At 42.8% G+C, this 20,484-nt stretch overlaps 1 protein-coding gene across 1 annotated transcript; it reads right to left on the reverse strand.

Annotated features, from left to right (window-relative positions):
* Nucleotides 1-2,750: 2,750 nt before the first annotated feature.
* Nucleotides 2,751-20,244, reverse strand: LOC113312094 (G2/mitotic-specific cyclin S13-7-like). The gene is made up of 4 exons (XM_026560855.1): nucleotides 20,053-20,244; nucleotides 19,728-19,950; nucleotides 16,798-17,118; nucleotides 2,751-3,466 (listed from the first exon to the last, which is right to left on the reverse strand). Exons 1-4 carry the CDS (start codon nucleotides 20,242-20,244, stop codon nucleotides 2,751-2,753), a joined length of 1,452 nt encoding a protein of 483 aa, XP_026416640.1.
* Between the last annotated feature and the right edge of the window lie 240 nt (nucleotides 20,245-20,484).

The following is a 20,484-nucleotide window of genomic DNA, read 5'->3' on the forward strand; positions in this document are numbered from 1 at the left end:
ACAGTGTGTGTTCAATCTGGACTAGGTCTCGTGGTTTTTCTGCATTTGCGGTTTCCTCGTTAACAAAACTTCTGGTGTCTGTGTTATTTATTTTCTACATTATATTTTGTTATATAATTTAAATATCACAGGTTGTGCTTTGAATCGATCAATTGGTAAATCCAACCTTTGGTTGTGATTGAAATTGATTGATCCTTGAACGTTAGTCTTTGGTACCGTTCAAGTTATATCTGTTATATTCAATCGGGCTCGCAGATTTATATTTGATGATTGCAGATTGAATTGAGAGATAGAGATATTAACTCTTTGATATACTTTTATTAAGATTGAGTCTGACTGTCTATTTGATTCTCTTGAAAGTATATTGGAGTTAGTCCATACAGATTTCTAAGCGAAATATTGGGTGTGGTTGTTAGATCCCCGCTTTTCCAAGACCTCATAAGTCTGTGTTTGTAATCAATCTGACTCTATGGACATGAATTCTATCTCAATAAATACACCACCAGATCCAGGAATTTCAGAATTCTCTTCGATGACTGATTTAGTAAAATATGTAGAAGAATTCCTATCTAAACCTCCACCAAGTTTGGAATCCCTTAAAGTGTTTTCAGGGCTTGAAAAGAAACTTGAAATATTATCTCTTGATGTTGAGTTATACCTCCAGAAAGAAAAAGAATCTCTTGACAAGCTCAATCAAGTTATGAGGTCAATATTGATTTACTAATCAGTGAGAGCAATGCTCCTCCTCTGCGTAATTCAATTAATTGTAACCAACTAAACAAATTGTCTCAGTCATCTGAGTTTATCACCTCAAATCATGAATCGATTAATTGCTCAATATGATAGAACAAGTAAGATCAGAATACGCAACTATAGAGAAAACAGTTGGATCTGGCTTCACGGATCCCAAATGAAGTCTTCAAGTCGTTAACTGGTTTTAGAAAACCTAGGTTAAAGGAGAAACGACTCTAGTTTGCAACTAGGATACACCGAAGTGTCGAGATTAGGTTTCCCAGATGATAGAGTACTCCCTTATATAGTCTTTCAAATCAGGGTAGCTTACAATGAAAGCTAATCTAGCTTAGTAACAAAGCATTCAATATTCACTATTAGATGAACTCCTGATTTAAGATTCAAGCTAAGTCCCTGCTTAGTAATTAAGCAATCAATCTCCATTGTTAGATGGTATTATCTCGATACATACAAATGAAATATACATATATTTATATATGGATGAACCGTACCCAAGCGTGTATACTCTGTTGGCTCAATAATAGTTAACCGAAGTTAGCCGTGTTCACACTTATAACTTACCCTTATTCATCCTAAACTTTTAGATAATATATGATGATCAATCAATAATAATAGATAATCAAAAGAATCTAAAAGTGTTTCAAAAGAGTTGTTCAAATTTTCATTATTCCATAGAAATATATATATAAACCATTTTAAACAAAATGGTTTGGCTTGTAATTGTACAAAATACTTATACAAGAGACAATTCATGAACATAATGCCACGGTTTGTAAAACTAGTTTACATTCCTTAATACATTAAAGTTCCAGGGACTTTAGTTCGCAAACGAACCTGCGTTCATGAGTATGAAAATACATACTTGCCGATTTTAGAACTTGACCACTATGTTCGCAAACTGAGTACGCGAACAAGAGTTCCAGACTTTGGATTTGTCCAGTCGTTTGCAAACAAGGTACACGAACGACTGTTCCGGACATGTCCTTGTCTAGCCCTTTCGCAACTCGTGACCTTGCTGACGTCATTAAATACGTCATCTCAACTTTGCCATGTGCGATAGTCTTCGTCTACGTTAGATAACCTTTATTTCGCATATTTATTAATATGTGCGATATTCCACTCCTACATTTTGCCTCTTCTCATTTCGTTTACTCTATAAAGTGAGCGATATGAGAAATCTTCATCGCACTTATGCATCTTTTCATATTCTATCTTGCCCACATACTTCCAAAATTTCTGCTTTTCTTTATTTACGCGTGTCTCTTGACCACCCGTTATCTGACACGTCCTCATAACCATCTGTTTGTATCCATTCATTCTTCGCATTAATGAGATAAAATCTCGAAAAACGTGACTGGCTTTTCCCTATATATCTTCCTTCGTCTTTTCCTTTCTTCCTTTACTTATTTCTTTCTTATTTCGTCTTCTCTACTACTCTTTCATTCCCGTTCTGCAATGGCTCCAGCTGGTAAAAAGATGGAGGCGGAATTCAATAGACTGAAGGAAGAGTTTAATGCAAGGGGCTATTCACTTTCTCTTCCTTCATCATCTGATTATTCATCCAAACTTAATCTTGATCTGATCAATTCTGAACAATGGAGTAATCAAAGGATTATTGTTTCAATAGGACAACTTCTGAGTAATCTTCCAATTCCCTTGTATAATCCAGAAATTCCCTTATTTTATGAAATTCTTGCTGATGATCGATTCGCACGAGGAATATTCCAATTAGGTGGTGATGCGATTAGGATGGCATTGGAATATTCTCATCGCGCATGGGGATATAAAAATTGGTGATTGGTAAAAAATTGTTTCAGCTTTAGTGTTATTGTGAATATTGATATGATCTGATATAATTGTCTGGGAAAGAAGATCAAAATTAAAACACATAAAGTAGGATATAGACCTTATTACATTTTAGTACAGTTTAAGATTGACTAGTTTACGGTAAAACAAGACATACAAACAGACTGAAGACAAGCTTGCCTTTCTCTAGATCAATCAATCAAAAGTTGTTGTGCAGGTGGTTGTAGAGCTACAATGTTATGTGTACAAGTCGAGTATCTATTATAAACCGCTCGAAGCTCATGTTCAGGTGCCTCTGAGTGGAAGCTCACCAATAGCTTTGCACATTCGATAAGCTGACATTCGGAAAATCCAGTGTAATGCTCAAGCGTTTTACTCCATTGAGGAGTTTTCTTCAGTGTGCATTGTGCTGCATAGACAGCAGATGCTTCCAACATCGACTGGCTGTATTCTATCATTGCATATTGCATTAAACCCAATTCCGCCAAGAAAAACACCATGTTCTCCATCTCCTGATCTGCTAGAGAAGCCTTGATAAATCGAACAAGGAAATGGTATGCAGTAGGGACAGTTAAAGTCCATTCAAGTTTTCCCAAAATTGATCTCTCCATGGCCAATATCTGCTTTCTCTTATAAGTTCCACCCAATTTATCAACTTTTATTGCCGCATTTTCTTCATACTTACTTGCTATAAGCATAGCAGTAATCCCAATTAAGTTCAACTCCTTCTTTCTCACAACTCGATTTATCGCAAGGTATCGGTCGACAATGTGGATAGTAAGATATAAATTTTCTGGCAAAAGTTGAAAACGGTCTTGCACTTTAATCAACCCATCCACCAGATTCATCCTCATACGCTCATTAATCTCCTTTTGCAAGTCCATATAACCACTGTGTACACATATATCTCACTATCGGACACGTGGATACAGAAAGGTACGTGGAAAGCATGCAAGCCAAGACATCAAAACACGATGCGTCGCGAAGCACCAAATAAACCCCTAGGAGTTGCTTTATCTCATCCCCAGAAGAGGAGCTAAGATCAACGGTGGGGAGAAAGTCAGCTGACACGGACTGACAGGGGCAGAAGACACTTGTCTGACACGAGCAGACCCCTCAACCACCCGCATTAAACACTCTGAGCAGTGCACGTGTCGACCGACCTGTGGAACGAGCGAAGATGCCTCCGCGGGATCTAGGGGGAAACGCAGACCTCTGCGTGATGGACACAAGACACTAGAAGATAAGGTTCCAACGGTCTTCAGAGATGGGTCCCACATTCCTACCTTATAAATACCCAATCTCCACAAAGGGGGAGGGGGATCGAAAAAACATCAGAGGAGAGAGAGAGAGAGAGAGAGAGAATAGCAAAGGTAAGGAATCCCATAGTGGAGAGAAATATGTAAACCCCAAGTCATTCAAACTATTCGTGTAACCGTGAATAATATAGCAGAACAACAAACCCCGTGGACGTAGGCCTTAGTGCTGAACCACGTAAACCTTGGTCTTATTTACATTTCAGCACTTTGCATTTATTTAGTTCCGCATGCATTTGCTTATATATGTTGTTTTCCTTTTATATTTGTACCCCATGCATAATCGCTACGCATGGGGAAGTTGGAGGAGGCCATGATAAACCCGTGGGTTTTGAGCCAATGAACCCACATCCGGGTATCATCATCGTAATCTCTTTAGACTTTAACAATTGATTGCGGGCATTCGGACCCCGCGTAGTTCGTGTGTCCACAATTTGGCGCTAGAAACAGGGACTTCGTCCCGGTAAAAGATTTATCTTGTCCTGTGATTTCATTCTAATTTGGCATACGATTGCTCCGATTTTATCAGCTCTGACTGTATAGATCATTCGTCAACAGTATTATATTCAAAAACCCACCTTTTGCCTTCGATAAGAGTTAGTGTTCCAAGCATGGGTTATTGTCCTAATCCGTCGGATTTACAGTTTTCATAGTTTTTTTTATATATACTAAAGATCGCCTTTAATAAACCCGCTTTTGAAAAATTGTATTTCGACAACTAACCCGCTTCACGCGGATATTCCCGTTTCTGTTTGAATAAATTTATACAGAGAGAACGTGTTGTGAGTAAAGAAGGCGAGTTTACGCTAGATTTCGTCAACAAAAAGGCACGTGATGGAGAAGACGCAGGAAGCAGGAAAATCCAAAGCTTTGTCAAAAGAAACACCCCGGACAACCCCGATCATCACCCGAAGCAAGCAGAAAGGAGATAAAACTAAAATGACCAATCGAAGGCAGGATACAACTGAAATCACTTCACCCATGAACGCTAATTCAGTTGAAATGGCGGCTCTCAGAGCAGCAACGATAAAATACGGGGAAGCCGCGGTAGTCCCGAAGGCCGCGGAGGCTAGCAATACCTTCGCCATGAGTCAACTTAACCAACCAAGGGAAAGGGTGGATGAATCCAGAACATTCCAACCCGCGCATCTGCTAACCTTTGGAATGCCGCTAACAAATAACCAGAACCAAACCATACCGACGGCTCGGGCACCGCAAAGGGGCGCTCACTCCAATTTGGAAACACCAGCAACAGAAGTTGAACCCCTGCCACCTTTGGTACAGACCATGGAGGAGGGTGGCGCCACGGCTGTAGCGGCACGTGCGGGGACTCCCAATCAGGGGTCCAACCAATCACACCAGCTAATGGCTGAGCTCGAGGAACTGAGAAGGAACCAACAGGTTTACGCAGAAGCTGTAGCACTTTTGGCCAGAGAAAATCAAGATTTAAAGGAGCGGATTGCTCTAAGCACAAAGACCAACCAACAACTTGATGAAGCAAGCTCCAAAGCACCAGAGCCAAACCAAGACTGCAGAGTCGTCCTAGCGACTAATGAAGACGCAACAAGGAGACATAGCATATCCGACCCGGACTATGACGATGGAGAATCAAACGGAAATGATCTGAAGAACTTAGAACACCAACGCGCAATGGAGGAACTGCGAGATGAGATGATGGCAGAGATCAGGCAATTGAAAAATAAACAAGGAGGGGGAAGGTTAGAAGAGGTTATGAGAGAAGCTAACTCCACGCCCCTGACGCATCGCTTGGCCAACACCCCTATTCCCCTGAAATGCCCTGTCCCGACGTTCGAATGCTATGATGGGTCCAGCGACCCTGCTGCACATGTTCGGTACTACAACCGCGTCCTAGCAAGATGGGGACAGAACGACGCCGTACTCTGTAGATACTTCCCGTCAAGTTTGAAGGGATCGGCGTTATCATGGTTTGATAATCTGCCACCAAACTCCATACACTCATACGACCAACTGGCAGAGAAATTCTTAAGAACATACATGTACAACAAGACTGTAAACACTGGGATGGATAAGCTTTTCTCACTAGCAATAGGCTACAAGGAAACCACGAGAGAATACACAAACAGATGGCATAGGATCTGCCAAGCCATAGGAAGCGTGGACCCAGTGGTGAGCATCAATTGCTATAAGTGGGGCTTGGACCGAATGAGTCCCCTATTTGTTGAAATTCACGGGAGCGTGCCCAAGACAGAAGGCGATCTCCGAATAATTATCGAGAAGCACGCTCGACTTGAAGAAATTCAACGGGAAAACCCGAGGGCATATCCGCAGAGGTCTCACCGCACCAATTCAGCAGAACAAACCAATGGGGCCAAAAGGGGTTCCTCAGATGAGAGACCTCACGAAGATAGAAAGGAACGGAGGGATGAACGAAGAACAGGCGACCGAAAATTCGAAGACCAAGTTTACACGAAACTCAACGCTAGCTATGCTCGTATCCTGCGGGAGATCAAAGGGAGGGAAAACTTAGAATGGCCATGGTCTAAGGGAAAGCAGCCCCCAAGATCCGAAAAGTCTAAAGATTACTGTGAGTATCACTGTTTCAACGGACACCAGACCGAAAAATGCAAGAACCTTAAAATAATGATTCAAAAATTAATTGATGCGGGAGAGCTCAAACATTACATACGGAAGGAGGTTACCGAGGACAAATCCAAACGAACCAAGCCAGTCCAACTTCCGGAAGAAAACCGAACAATCAACACCATCTCGTGTTCCGCAGCCATAGGACCCTCGCTCACAGCACAGATTGGAAAAAGGTTACGGAAGCAATTCGAAGATCGCTGCGAGTTATATAAGGTTGATGGGATAACAGTGGACGAACATGAAAAATGGATGGAATTACCCGTCATCTTCGATGCCGAGGATATCGAAGAAGATATGGAAGACCATAACGATCCCTTGGTCCTGACATTACCAATAGCGGGGTGTAACCTCAAAAAAATCCTCATAGACGGGGGAAGCTCTGTGAATGTCCTATTCTATGACGCATTCAAACGGATGAAGCTCCATGATGAACAGTTGATGACCTCTTATCACACCATCTACGGATTCAATGGAGCGGCCACGAAGCCCTTGGGAGACATTGTGTTACAGGTTAACGCAGGGCCCATGAAACTGGATACCCGATTCAGTGTGGTGGATACCCCTTCCCCCTACAACGCCATTATTGGACGACAGTGGGTACACAAGCTCAAAGGAGTGGCGGCAACATACCACCAGTACCTAAGATTTCCAACACCTGAGGGAATTATGGAGATCAAGGGAGATCGAATCGCTACACGAGAATGCCAGGCCACTCAGGATCATATCAACAACGAGCAAGAAGAACAGCGAAAAATCCAAAGAGTAAGAAATCAAGAAACCACGCAAGAGAAAGCCGTAGAACTATTCCTTAAGGAAACCACAGGAAAAGGCTTGATGATACAGGGTAATGTCCGAGGCTCGGAAACAAGTACCTCAACAATCAACAAAGAGCAGAAACACGCCAAATAGCAATTAAAGAGCGCCCCAGTCCTCGGAAACCCAAGGCCTATGTTCACACCCGTGGAACCCACTAAGGAAATCAACATAGGAACGGAAGAAGACCCAAAGAGGGTCAAAATCGGGACCATCATGGGCGAAGGGAGAGAACATTCCTTAACCAAATTACTCAAGGAATATGCGGATGTGTTCGCCTGGAAGTTAGGAGATATGCCAGGGATCGACCCAAAAGTAATCCAACATGAACTACGCATCAAACAGGGCACACCCCCGTTCAGGCAGAAAATACGAAAAGTGGCTCCAGAATATCATGAGGCGGTAGAAACAGAACTTCGGAAGCTACTAGACGCAGGATTTATCAAGGAAGTCAAGTATCCTACCTGGATATCCAACATGGTCATTGTTCCTAAGAAAAATGGAGGGGTTAGAATATGCATCGACTTTACTAACCTCAACAAGGCGTGTCCAAAGGACAGCTATCCCCTGCCGAGCATAGATCAACTGGTTGAAGCAGTTGAAGGGTACGAGGAACTGTCGTTTATGGACGGATACTCTGGCTACAACCAAGTAGCCCTGGCAGAAGAAGATCAGCAACACACAGCATTCTATACACCACATGGCCTTTATTGCTATACCAGAATGCCTTTCGGGCTCCGAAACGCAGGGGCAACATACCAAAGGATGGTCGATGCTATCTTCAAACCATGGATTGGAGGAACCCTAGAAGTCTACGTGGACGACATGCTCGTCAAAAGCAAGCTGCGTGAAAATCACCACCAGGACCTGAGGAATATTTTCAATGCAATGAGACAACATCACATGAAAGTAAATCCGGAGAAATGTACTTTCGGTGTCACCTCAGGGAAGTTCCTCGGTTATCTGGTGACGAAAAGGGGCATCGAGGTAGACCCAGCTAAGATTCAAGCCATAGTAGAGATGCCGTCACCAAAGAATCTAAAGGAAGTGCAGAAGATCAATGGGTCCATAGCAGCGTTGGGCAGATTTATTGCACGATCTTCGGACAAGTGCAAACATTTCTTCAATATTCTTAAGAAAGGAAGCAGGTTCGAATGGACCGCCGATTGCGAGGAAGCATTCCAAAAGATCAAAGAACATCTAGCTTCGATCCCTATCCTGCAGAAACCTGACCCTGATGAAGTTTTGGCACTGTACATAGCAGCAACGGAGGACGCAGTCAGCGCGGTATTAGTCAAAACCAATACAAAGATAGAACAGCCCATCTATTACGTCAGCAAGACACTCAATCCCGCGGAAAGAAATTATACTAAGATTGAACAACTCATCCTCGCACTGGTATGGGCTACCCAAAAACTAAGAACCTACTTCCTAACTCACTTCGTCAGGGTACCATGCAGAGCACCATTGGAAGCAGTCCTCAAAAGCACAGGAAAAGTGGGCCGAATAGCCAAATGGAACACCCATCTGGACCAATTCAACATCATTCATGAAATTCAGCATTCTCAGAAGTCCCAAGTTCTGGCAGATTTCTTAGCAGACCTCCCTCTAGACAACGACGAAGAGATCAAGGGAATACCAGAAACCGAAGAAGCAATCAAGGATCCAATGGATATCCTCGAACCTGCGAGTCATAGACAATGGGAAGTCTTCGTCGACGGATCTAAAAATAAGGAAGGGGCAGGAATAGGTATTGTCATCATCACCCCAACTGGAGAAAGAATCATACAGGCACTTAGATTGGAATTCAAAGAGCATACCAATAACATTGTTGAATACGAAGCTGTCATACATGCCCTACGTATAATAATAGAGATGGGGGTAACCGATGTAAGGCTGACAAGTGATTCGCAGCTGGTCATACGGCAAATCGCGCTCGAATATAATGTGTACGACGACACCCTTTCAGCTTACATGGCATTGGTCCAAACATTGGCTTCACAAATCCCGAACATTAAGTTCCGGCACTTATGCAGAAGGGACCTCAGGCATGCGGATGCCCTAGCATACATATCATCCATGTTGAGGGATAAAAATGCCGAAGGTATTAAAATAGCAAGGGTATACGAGCCTTCGATTGCATCTCAATTCTCCTTCGCTACCAATCAAGATACGATGGAAGAAGATATTGAAGACCAAGTAGGAGAAGACATCCATAACGACTTTGATGAAGAAGACATCTTGTCAAAAGCAAATCAAGACGAAGATTTCAGCAATGAAGATGACTGGAGGGTGACAATACATGCTTTCCTCGACAAAGGAAGCCTACCTGCGGATCGGAAGCAAGCTAGAAAGACGCTCTCCAAAGTGGGAAGATACGATCTTCGGGACGGGGTCCTATATAGAAAATATTTCCTCGGACCATTACTACGCTGCTTATCCCGAAAAGAAGGGCATCGAATTCTAAAGGATATCCATTATGGTGACGCAGGGAATCATAGCGGTATGAGATCACTAGCTGACAAGGCAAAAACGCAAGGATATTACTGGCCGACCATGATACAAGATGCTGCGAGGATGTCCCGACGATGCGAAGAATGCCAGCGCTTCGCGAAAAAAATCCACGCGCCGGCAACATTGCTAAACTCTGTCGATAGCCCGTGGCCATTTGCAAAATGGGGAGTAGACATCGTCGGGCCTTTCATCGAAGGATCCAGGAAGAGACGATTTTTGATAGTAGCCACGGACTACTTCAGTAAATGGGTGGAGGCTAAGGCCTTGGCCAGGATCAGAGACGCGGATGTGTTCACTTTCATATTCCAGAACATCATTTGCAGATTTGGTATACCTGCTGAAATTGTGTCTGATAACGGCAAGCAATTACAGGGAAAAATATAGACATGCTCTTCGACACCTTTAAAATAAGAAAGAACAAGTCCACTCCCTTATACCCTCAAAGCAACGGACAAGCGGAAGCTACCAACAAGACCCTCGCCCTTATACTCAAAAAACAATTAGACGAGCATAAGGGAAGATGGTGCGAACAACTGCACAATGTCTTGTGGGCATACAGGACAACACGAAGGTCCGCTACCGGAGAATCCCCGTTTCTTCTTACTTATGGAGCTGAAGCAGTCATACCTACAGAAATCCTCATGCCAACCACGAAGACTGAAGCCTGGGAGAAAAACCTAACAACAGATATGATGTTAGAAAGGTTGGACGATTTGGAGGGAAGGAGGGAAGTAGCATTGCAAAAGATGGAAAATTATCAACGAAGACTAGCAAGGGAGTACAACAAAAAGGTAAAGCTACGAAATTTTGTAGAGGGACAGTATGTGTTGAGAACAATCCCACGATATCAGCAAGAAAAGAAATGGGGAAAGTTAGCACCTACATGGGGAGGACCGTTTATGATCCACGACATCGCGGGTAATGGTTCTTACTACCTCCGTAATCTAAAAGGTGAGGTTCTCCGGCATCCTTGGAATGCTAAATGGCTCAAACCATACTTCCCATAGAAGCAACGCAGATTTGAATCTGCTGGGAATATACCAGAAGAAGAAAGGAGCCTCCCCGCCCAACATGTTTCTATCTCTGGAAGAGGAATTGCAAACCTCAACTTATCAATTAAACAAGCTTTCAAATTATCAAGTCTGAGGAATCTACCTACAATATTGGGGAAAGTATTTAATCTACAATCTCTCAGGGCTCCCCCATCAGTGTCCATAAGTGTAGGACCAGGGGGAAGGCACCCAGCAGAAAGAGATACCCAACCAATCTTAAGGCAACGGGTCGACGGAATGGGTGCGTACATATTTTACGCCCCATATCCTAAAACGTTTCCCAGGCCCCCACCGTCTGGGAATCCTCTGGCCCAGGATTTGCCAGCGGGGTGACAGGTCTCAAGACGATGACGGAGGTACCTTCCTTTCGTATCGCACTCAAAAACACTTAACTTTTGTTTTGATTTTTCACAAACTTAAAATACAAAAACATTGTAGGTCTATCAAGAAGAGAATTCATTTCATAAAGGGTGATTACAAGAAGTGAACGGCCAAGGCCAAGGATACACAATCAAAAAACATTCCTTTTACATCGTTACAAAAAGCACAATTATGCCACGGACCCTACAGAACGCTGCCATCTCTACCTAGGTGGCGGTCCCGTCATCCGGATTCTTCCGCAGACTTGATGGGACGCTCCCACCAGAAGAGGGGCCCGAGGAGCTGGGCAATGCAGCAGGAACGGGACGACGAGGGTAGTTCTTCACGAGACCATGTTCATTCCTTAGGCCAAGCTCAATCCTCTCCAGCATCCTGTTCGTCTCCTCAGCCAATTGACAACGAGCCTTATGTTTAATAACTGTTGTCCGCTGTTGGGCTTGGGATAATAACGAGGATAGCCGGTTCACTTCTCTGGAAGCAGCACCAACGGCCTCCTCGCGGGTGGCTGCTAAATTCTTGAAGTGATTGGTTTGTTCCTTTGCTGTGCTAAGGAAGATTGAGCCTTTTCAAGTTCTTCATTTGTGACGCGAAGCCGTTCCTCGAGCCCTGAAAAAGACAACACCACGGAGTTAGAGTAGAAAACAAACAAGATCACACTCGATGAATTGGGATTATACCTTCGACACAAGCCGAAGCCTCTTCATATTCATTAACAACCGCATCTCGCGCTTCATCAAGATGATCATATTCCGCGGATAATTTCTTATAGTCTAGTTGAAGGTTGGTGAGAGTAAATTGACAGGCATCTAACTCTACCTGCTTCATCGAGTCCATATGACGAAGGTGGTCGACCTCTTTATTTATCTCTGAGACCCCTTTGCTGAGTCTATACATGCACACTTCAAGATTCCTCTCAGACTCAGCAAGACGGGCTACATCGGCACGAGACGCGGAAAGAGCATTGCTGAGAGCATAGACTTCAGCACGAGCATCATCTCGTTCCCTGGCAAGACCAAGCATATTATCTTGGACCCCCGAAAGAGGAATGGACCGCGCCGTCTGTAATTCTTCTTCCAATAGCTGAATCCTAGATTCCAACAAGGAAGTACGCTCGCGGGATTCCCGCAGATTATCACTGGTCCACAGCAGTGTGCCATTAAATAAAGCACGATCATGGTTGTACAGATTTTGCATGTCGACCATCTGAACATGCCGCGCGCGCCATACTTCAGCCCGAGCATCCCATTTCCTAGCCTCACTCTTAATCTTCTCAACCAAATCTCTAATACGAGATTTTTGCCGAGCTCTTTCGTTTCGAAGCCATACCAGCTCGGGGATGCCACCCACTGGACATAGGGTGGGGAGACTCAGACAGAACAACTAAGAGAAAAGAATGATGATAAACGACGAAGGAAAAGAACCAAACCTGTGAAAGTGGAAACTTGGCTACGAGTTTGCTCTAACTCAGCGCGCACTGCAATAAGTTCTGAACGAAGATCAGCCTCTGCTTCACCCAGTCTTTCTTTTTCCTTAAGGCTTTTCTTCAGCTCTTCTATTTCCACCTCCGCCGCAGATAATTCCTTTTCCCGATGACGAAGCTTAGCCTCGAGCTTCAGAGATTTTTCTTTAAAGAACTGATATAGCACGTGGTTGCAATGCTCGCTCCTCATCATCTACACATCAAAATGACAAAACATTATTCAACCAAAGCGTCCTATTCTCACGAACAAGAATGTACGAAAATTTACCTCCAGCACGCGCTGTTGCGGGAAGCCATATTGATACCCGTCGGCAACAGCCATCATATCGGCAACAGAAGTAGGAGGCTCCGGCACGAGGGTAGCTTCGGGAACGGTCAACCTTGTTCCCCAGGCTTCAGACACCTGCGCCTTCGAAGACATCTCCATCATACGACGGGTATACGCGGTTGATTCCTTTTCCCCAACAACCACAGGAGCAGGATGAGAGACAAACAGAAGATTCTTCTCCTTGAACCAACTCATGATGGCATCCTCACCCTCAGACATTGGCGACTGGGGAAGACTATCGGCGGGCGCGTCCACAACAGATTTTCCTTTGACCGCATCGACCCCCTCAGCACGAACGTTGGCATGTTCTCCCACGCCTACATGCACAGCAGGCTCCTCCGCACCAACACCTTCTACAGCAGCATCACCATTACCATCACCACCAAGAACATCCCAATTGTCATTAGGGGAAAGTAAAGAGAAGTCCTCGGGAAAATCGAGGGCTTCGTCAAAGAACTCTCCCGTGGAATACATCCGATCGAAAGAAAATTCTTGAGAAGTAGGGAGGGTATCCATAACATCACCCGCAGGGACGGAAACATCCTCGATGACAACATCATCCGCCACTACACCCTTGTTCCTTCCTCCATCACCGGTGGGACCAGCAAAGACCTCTTCTTCGGCATTGATAGGGGAGGTACCAGTACGTTCCTCCCCATCTGTAATCTCGTCCTCGGCAAACTCTTCGTTCACAGGACTAGTAACTTCTTCTTGGACCTCAACCTCACCCACCACCATAGTAGAAGACTGCTTCGGCCTAATCTTTGTCTTCTTCAATACCTGAAACCGACACCACAAAGGAATTATTCTTCCCGTCTGATGGAAGTTATAAAAACGAAACACAACTAGAATCTGCGTACCTGAGCAGCTGAGACATTCTTCGAGGGGAGTATAGCACCGGAACCATCCTCCTCGTCTCCCTCTACGACATCCAGGGCATAAGGAAAATTCATGCCCGCAAAGTTCAGACGCCAGGGGCAGAAATCTCCATAGCGAGCGGGAGGAGATTCGCGCGGCTTACTATTCTCGGTTGGCCGCCATCCGCGGGAACCGGGAATCCAACCATAAGCCCACGGACCTACTATCTCAATGACAGTGGCGTGCCACTCGTAGTCATGATCACGCTTGATCCTTTCTCGCGCGGGGAAGAGTTTCCGACGATTGGACGCCTCCGTGCCAGGAACATACTTCAGCTTGGCATCGTTGACCTCATTTAACAGACGAATCTCGCCTCGAGGAGCAGGAAGATTCCGAAGGCTGACACTCCACGGCTTGCGATTCCTGCTATTGACGTAATCACCGAAGGAGTTATTAAAATTCTCAGGAGTGTACCATTCCTTCTCCAAGGGATTGGGGACGTAGCAAGTCATCGACGTTTCCCCCTTACTCCGCAGATAGCATTCCTTCAGAGCGCGGAGATAATTCCCCGATAATTGGGATACGGAACGGCTATGAGTATTTGTGGAAGAACCCTCACGACTAGCAAGCACGTCGTAATAGAAGGAATCACCCGATTTGTACAACGGCAGCATCAGACCAGCCTCGAAGGCCCCAACCGTCGTTAACAAGTGAAATTCATCGAATTCGTACTTAGAGATCAGCTCATACGTAATATCATCCTCGGGGGCATAAAAACGAACCCCGAAGGCTTGGAGCTCATGTTTCTCCTTGAATATTTCAAGATCGATATGCTTGAAGGTTACTTTTCTCCTGCTCACAGAAACACTGCGTATCAAGGGAGCAGCCTCTTCCTCCTCGGCGGGACCGGATGAACTAACAAACGCTTCAGACGCTTTTCTCTTCACGGGGGGATTCTTTGAAGATCCAGCCGCAGGAGCTACGCCCTTTGTATTCTTCCCTTTCAAAGTTGGAGAAGACCGTGGATGATGCTCGGGCACTAACGAACGTAAAGGAGGAACGTCAAAAGCAACAGTGCGGGGAGGAGCCTGCGTACTCCGAGTCTCTTCACGAGGACGCACCATTGACTGATTAAATATTCTCCGTGAGCCAGACGGAATTATTGGAGGAATCTCTTCCCGAGAAGACGAGGCTCTCGCTCCGGAAGACACTCGACTCCGACGAACATCATCCTGAGACTCTCGACGCTGAGGAGATCTCGACAACCTAGAATCAGGAGTCTCATAGGTAGGCCGTGGACGGTCAGACATGGCTGCGGAAAGAATAAAATCAAGAACAGGTTACACACAATAACCAAAAATCAAAAAACACATTCATAGCAATACAACCACGACAACAAAGAAACCCTAAAATTAGGATACAATCTCAATACTCCACCCTCGAAGTAATGGCTGCCTTAATTTAAGATGAAGAACATGGGCAAACTAGTATGCAAGCATCAGAAAGAGTTCTTCATCACAAACAAGGAACAACAAATAGCAGAAAATTCACAATTCAACACGGCATAAAACAGTGAAATCAAGAAAAGAAAAACTCACCGGCAAAAAACAGCAAGTAGAAGAAACGAACAGGGGAAGATCCCAGGTGCAATAAAGACTGACAGAAGATAAGATCACAGGTGCAATGAAGACTGACAAAGAATTTAAGGTCACAGGTTTAATGAAGGCAGGTAGGAAACTTAAAGGAAGAATGAACTGAGAGAGTGTTTAGGAAGAATGAAATTAAATTTCCTCTCCATCCTTAAAATACCCGAAAGAAAAGAGGAAATTAAGGGAGAAATAGGAAAACGTGCCCGTTACATAAGTAGTTAATGCACGAATAAAAGACGTGCCCAAGTATCTAGGAGAAGTTATTAGGAGTGAGAAGGATATGCGACGATAGTTTTTCTTCAAGGCACCCCTTAGTCAGTTAAGCCTGAAGAAAAGGGGCAAATTGTGTACACATATATCTCACTATCGGACACGTGGATACAGAAAGGTACGTGGAAAGCATGCAAGCCAAGACATCAAAACACGATGCGTCGCGAAGCACCAAATAAACCCCTAGGAGTTGCTTTATCTCATCCCCAAAAGAGGAGCTAAGATCAACGGTGGGGAGAAAGTCAGCTGACACGGACTGACAGGGGCAGAAGACACTTGTCTGACACGAGCAGACCCCTCAACCATCCGCATTAAACACTCTGAGCAGTGCACGTGTCGACCGACCTGTGGAACGAGCGAAGATGCCTCCGCGGGATCTAGGGGGAAACGCATACCTCTGCGTGATGGACACAAGACACTAGAAGATAAGGTTCCAACGGTCTTCAGAGATGGGTCCCACATTCCTACCTTATAAATACCCAATCTCCACAAAGGGGGAGGGGGATCGAAAAAACATCAGAGGAGAGAGAGAGAGAGAGAGAGAGAGAGAGAGAGAGAGAGAGAGAATAGCAAAGGTAAGGAATCCCATAGTGGAGAGAAATATGTAAACCCCAAGTCATTCAAACTATTCGTGTAACCGTGAATAATATAGCAGAACAACAAACCCCGTGGACGTAGGCCTTAGTGCTGAACCACGTAAACCTTGGTCTTATTTACATTTCAGCACTTTGCATTTATTTAGTTCCGCATGCATTTGCTTATATATGTTGTTTTCCTTTTATATTTGTACCCCATGCATAATCGCTACGCATGGGGAAGTTGGAGGAGGCCATGATAAACCCGTGGGTTTTGAGCCAATGAACCCACATCCGGGTATCATCATCGTAATCTCTTTAGACTTTAACAATTGATTGCGGGCATTCGGACCCCGCGTAGTTCGTGTGTCCACAACCACGAACTCGACTCGAACTCTCGGCGCTTTTGTAAACTTTGTACAAATCTTCAACATACTCCACTGCGGCTAAGGAATTATCAGCATCTTCTGCATCTATATGGACAACTGAATCCTCCGGTACATCGACAGTCTTGCTCGGAGCAGGAAGAGCTAAATAATAAAATTGGGTTTGAACTTTCTTCTTCTCAGGTGATTTCGGACGCTTCACAGTAGGAAGATTCTTCGTATTTAATACAAAATTATTACTAATGGAAATAAGAGGTGTAGTAAACATGTTCCCAGTCTTATCAATCTGGGTCGGTTCAATAACCTGATCATCTGCATAACAGCAGAGGAAAAAAGTCATTGTTGACAAAAACAAGGTTTATAGAGATGAATGATTTCAAGAAATAATTGAGAAAGATGATCGATAGATTAATATATATGAAAGTGAACCAAAAATAGAAGCCAATGAAACCTTGTAGTATTAAATTAAGAAATATTCGAGGGAAGAAAGAAATTTAGCAACTGCGGTCTGCTGATAGAATATAGAAGATGGTTTCTATAAGGAGGACAAGACTATTCAATTATCATTGACCAAAGTCATGGAGGTTGTTGGTAGTAATTTTAGGGTAAACCTAAACTAGGGACCAAATTATAACTTTAAAGTTCTTTTTTAGAAAATTTGCACCGTCCTCTCGCATTAAAGAAACCTCAAAAGGAAGTTCGGTCATTTTCGCACCAAATTTATTCAAGTATATATCCATATTTCGATAGACATTATTTTACGAACACAAGCGATGACATTATAGTTGTAGAAGAAACGAGTGTTCGTCCAAACTAGCACACATTTCAACTACTCAAGATTAAAAAAGAATTAGGCGGTGAAGAATTTTGTGCATCATGAGAGACCTAACGGAACAAGAAGACATACAAGATGATGCAAACGCTCCGCCGGTACATTGACTTGGTTCATTGGGTAGTGTTTTTAAAATCTAATTGGGACAAATAAATTTATGGTGGGTTTGTTTGCAGAATTCATCATTTTCAGGAATTTATAATTCCCTGGGATCACAAATTCTGGGATTCATATAACTCTTTTATTTTAAAGTCTTTATACTATTCGACATTATCCTCAAATCTTAAAATTGCATATATATGGGAGTTAGAGTTTTAAAAAAGTGGGTCCATAAATCTCTTGATAAGTTTCTCAGCAAATCTTAGAGGGAGGGGTCGGATTCCATATGGAGGATTTGCTGGAAAACTGGTTCCCATATGAAACGTGATTCCAAAGATTCGGGTAACCAAACGTACGAAGGGAAACGTAATTCTACCAAATCTCCTGGACCTATAAATTCCACCTTTTAAATTCTACATCCAAACCCACCATTAAGATATAACCGAACATCCGGAAATAAATTCTGTTTTTATTGAAACAAAACTTCTCGATATTACACAATTCATGTGGAATAAAGACACCGGCTATAAATGTTTGGTCCTTCAATATAATACCTCCATACCAATGTAGTCAATTTCGCATTTGGGTCCGTCTCCGTCAGGAGCGAGACAAGACAATGAAATCTCGGATCAACTTTTCAATCCTTGTTTCCAAATTCCATACCTGTAAACATATATATCAAATGTTCTGTACAAATTTGTGCTCACAATTTACACCCGCCAAAGCTTGTATAAGTATAGTGAAACAACACCATTTTTTAAATTTTGGAAATGAATAACAGGTTCAACTTTTAAATTAGATTAAACAATCAATCTTGATTACTCTTAGCCAGATTAATTCCATGATACACGTCTCATATTTGAATGACTAGGTAATTCCATAGTAATATATGTTTGTGATGTACTTTTGAGCAAAATAGCGCTTGTTGTTTTCGAGACCGAGAACTAATTTTGTTTAAAAAATTCAGAACTAGTTATAAAAATCCAAGGTGACCAAACTTGTGGTATAAAAACCCCATTCAAATGTTGGGATCCATTAAAACTCCATCTTAAACAAAATTGATACAAAACCCCCAAATTTTTAAAAATTGATACAAAAAACCTAAATTTCAAATCTGGTTTCATCAAATTTTATGATGAAACCAAAATTGGCTTCATCAAATTCTTTGGGGGCTTTGTGTCACTTTTTTTTATGGGGTTTTTGTGTTATTTTTGTTTTGATGAGTTTTTTGTGGATGCATAGTGACACCTTTGGGGTTATAACTCGCGGATCGTAAAAAATTTACACCCTCGTCTCAATTAAAGAAACCCAGGGAAGTTCGGTCATTTTCCCACTTATTTAGTATTTGACATATGTATATGTGCATTTTATATTAGTTCATATATACTTTTTTTTTGTAAATGTTCGCTGAAACATTGTTTCATTCATAATAGAAGGTTTTGAAGGTGCCTTCAATCACATGTCATGAAATGAAAACACGAAAATACTCAAATTTTGCCTTCAGAAATAGAAAGTTTCTAGTTAAAGAAACTATAGAAATGGTAGCATATCAGTAGCGGCGGTAACCAGTGACGAACGGTATATACTTTAATCGATTTGACGACTAAGAGAATATCCCTTGTAAAATTTATCGGACCAAAATTTCGGAACCAGTATGTATGTGGCATCTTTTTTTTTTTTGATAAAAAGAGAAGATGAATTAAGGAAAAGAAGAATGTACAAGGTTTCTACCAAAGGTAGGATGAAAGAAAATAAAAGCAGGATAGAAATTACATGAAGATTAAATCCCAAGAATTAAGTACAGAACTTGAAAAGTTTAAGTGAACACAATGTCCTCCTGCTGCTGCCCAAGTTAGGACTGATGTTTTAGTTTCGTGAACCAAGTCATCATCTGTCTTGAAAAGATATTGAGTTTCGAAGTGTCTACAATTTCATTCTCGCCAAATCGTATTAACAATTGTTGCCGGAATCAAATCCCATATGTAGTTACCAAAACTAGAGAATATATGTTGTTTCCATATCTCTGCCAAGATCTTCATAGAACCAGACATAACCCACACCCAATTTGTACCAGAGATCATACTAGACCACATTTTGTATGCAATCTTACAATGGAGAAATAAGTGGTTTTGCGACTCAATACCAATTCCATATAAGGCACAAGAGTTATACAGATTCATACTTTTGTGTAGTAGTACATCTATGGTATTCAGCTTATCATGAATTAAACACCACATTAAGATACTAATTTTAGGAGATATCGAAGACTTCCAAATAAACTGATAAGAAAAAATTTCAACACCAAATTCACTAACCAGTTTAGCATAGAGTGACTTAACTGTAAAGAACCCCGAAGTGTTTAGTTTCCATCTTCTCGTGCCTGGCAGTCCATCCCGAGCTGGTGGGTTGTCACCAATAACAGTGAGAAGAGTAGCATAATCTTCTACCTCTGAAATACGAAGAGCTGGTGGGTTGTCTGTGGCATCTCGGAAGTTCTTTCCGAACATGTTGTTAAAATACCGGAGACTTAATAATTCTCCACGAACTGAATTTGATAGTTCGCAAACCGGCATAAAAAGAGACTTTTCAGGACACTTTTGTTACAAGTTGTTTACCAACTGAATTTGCCGTTTTCCAAACCGGCACTAAAGGAGATGTTCTTGCAAGATTTTTACGAATAAGTTTGCGAACTGGATGGCATTTTTATTTCCTGCTTAATTAGTTGTGCTTTAGAAAAGGGTTTCCTA

The sequence above is a fragment of the Papaver somniferum genome, chromosome 9, assembly GCF_003573695.1.
Source record: "Papaver somniferum cultivar HN1 chromosome 9, ASM357369v1, whole genome shotgun sequence".
Classification (NCBI taxonomy): Eukaryota; Viridiplantae; Streptophyta; class Magnoliopsida; order Ranunculales; family Papaveraceae; genus Papaver; species Papaver somniferum.

Bases quoted from the DNA above. Each gene is read 5' to 3' on its own strand.
- LOC113312094 (XM_026560855.1), bottom strand. From the start codon at position 20,244: ATGTTCGGAAAGAACTTCCGAGATGCCACAGACAACCCACCAGCTCTT. The intron at 19,951-20,052 runs GTTAGTGAATTT...ATTCATGATAAG, and splicing joins AGTCACTCTATGCTAAACTG to CTGAATACCATAGATGTACT. The intron at 3,467-16,797 runs GTTGTGGACACA...TCCGATAGTGAG, and splicing joins GAGTTCGAGTCGAGTTCGTG to ATATATGTGTACACAGTGGT.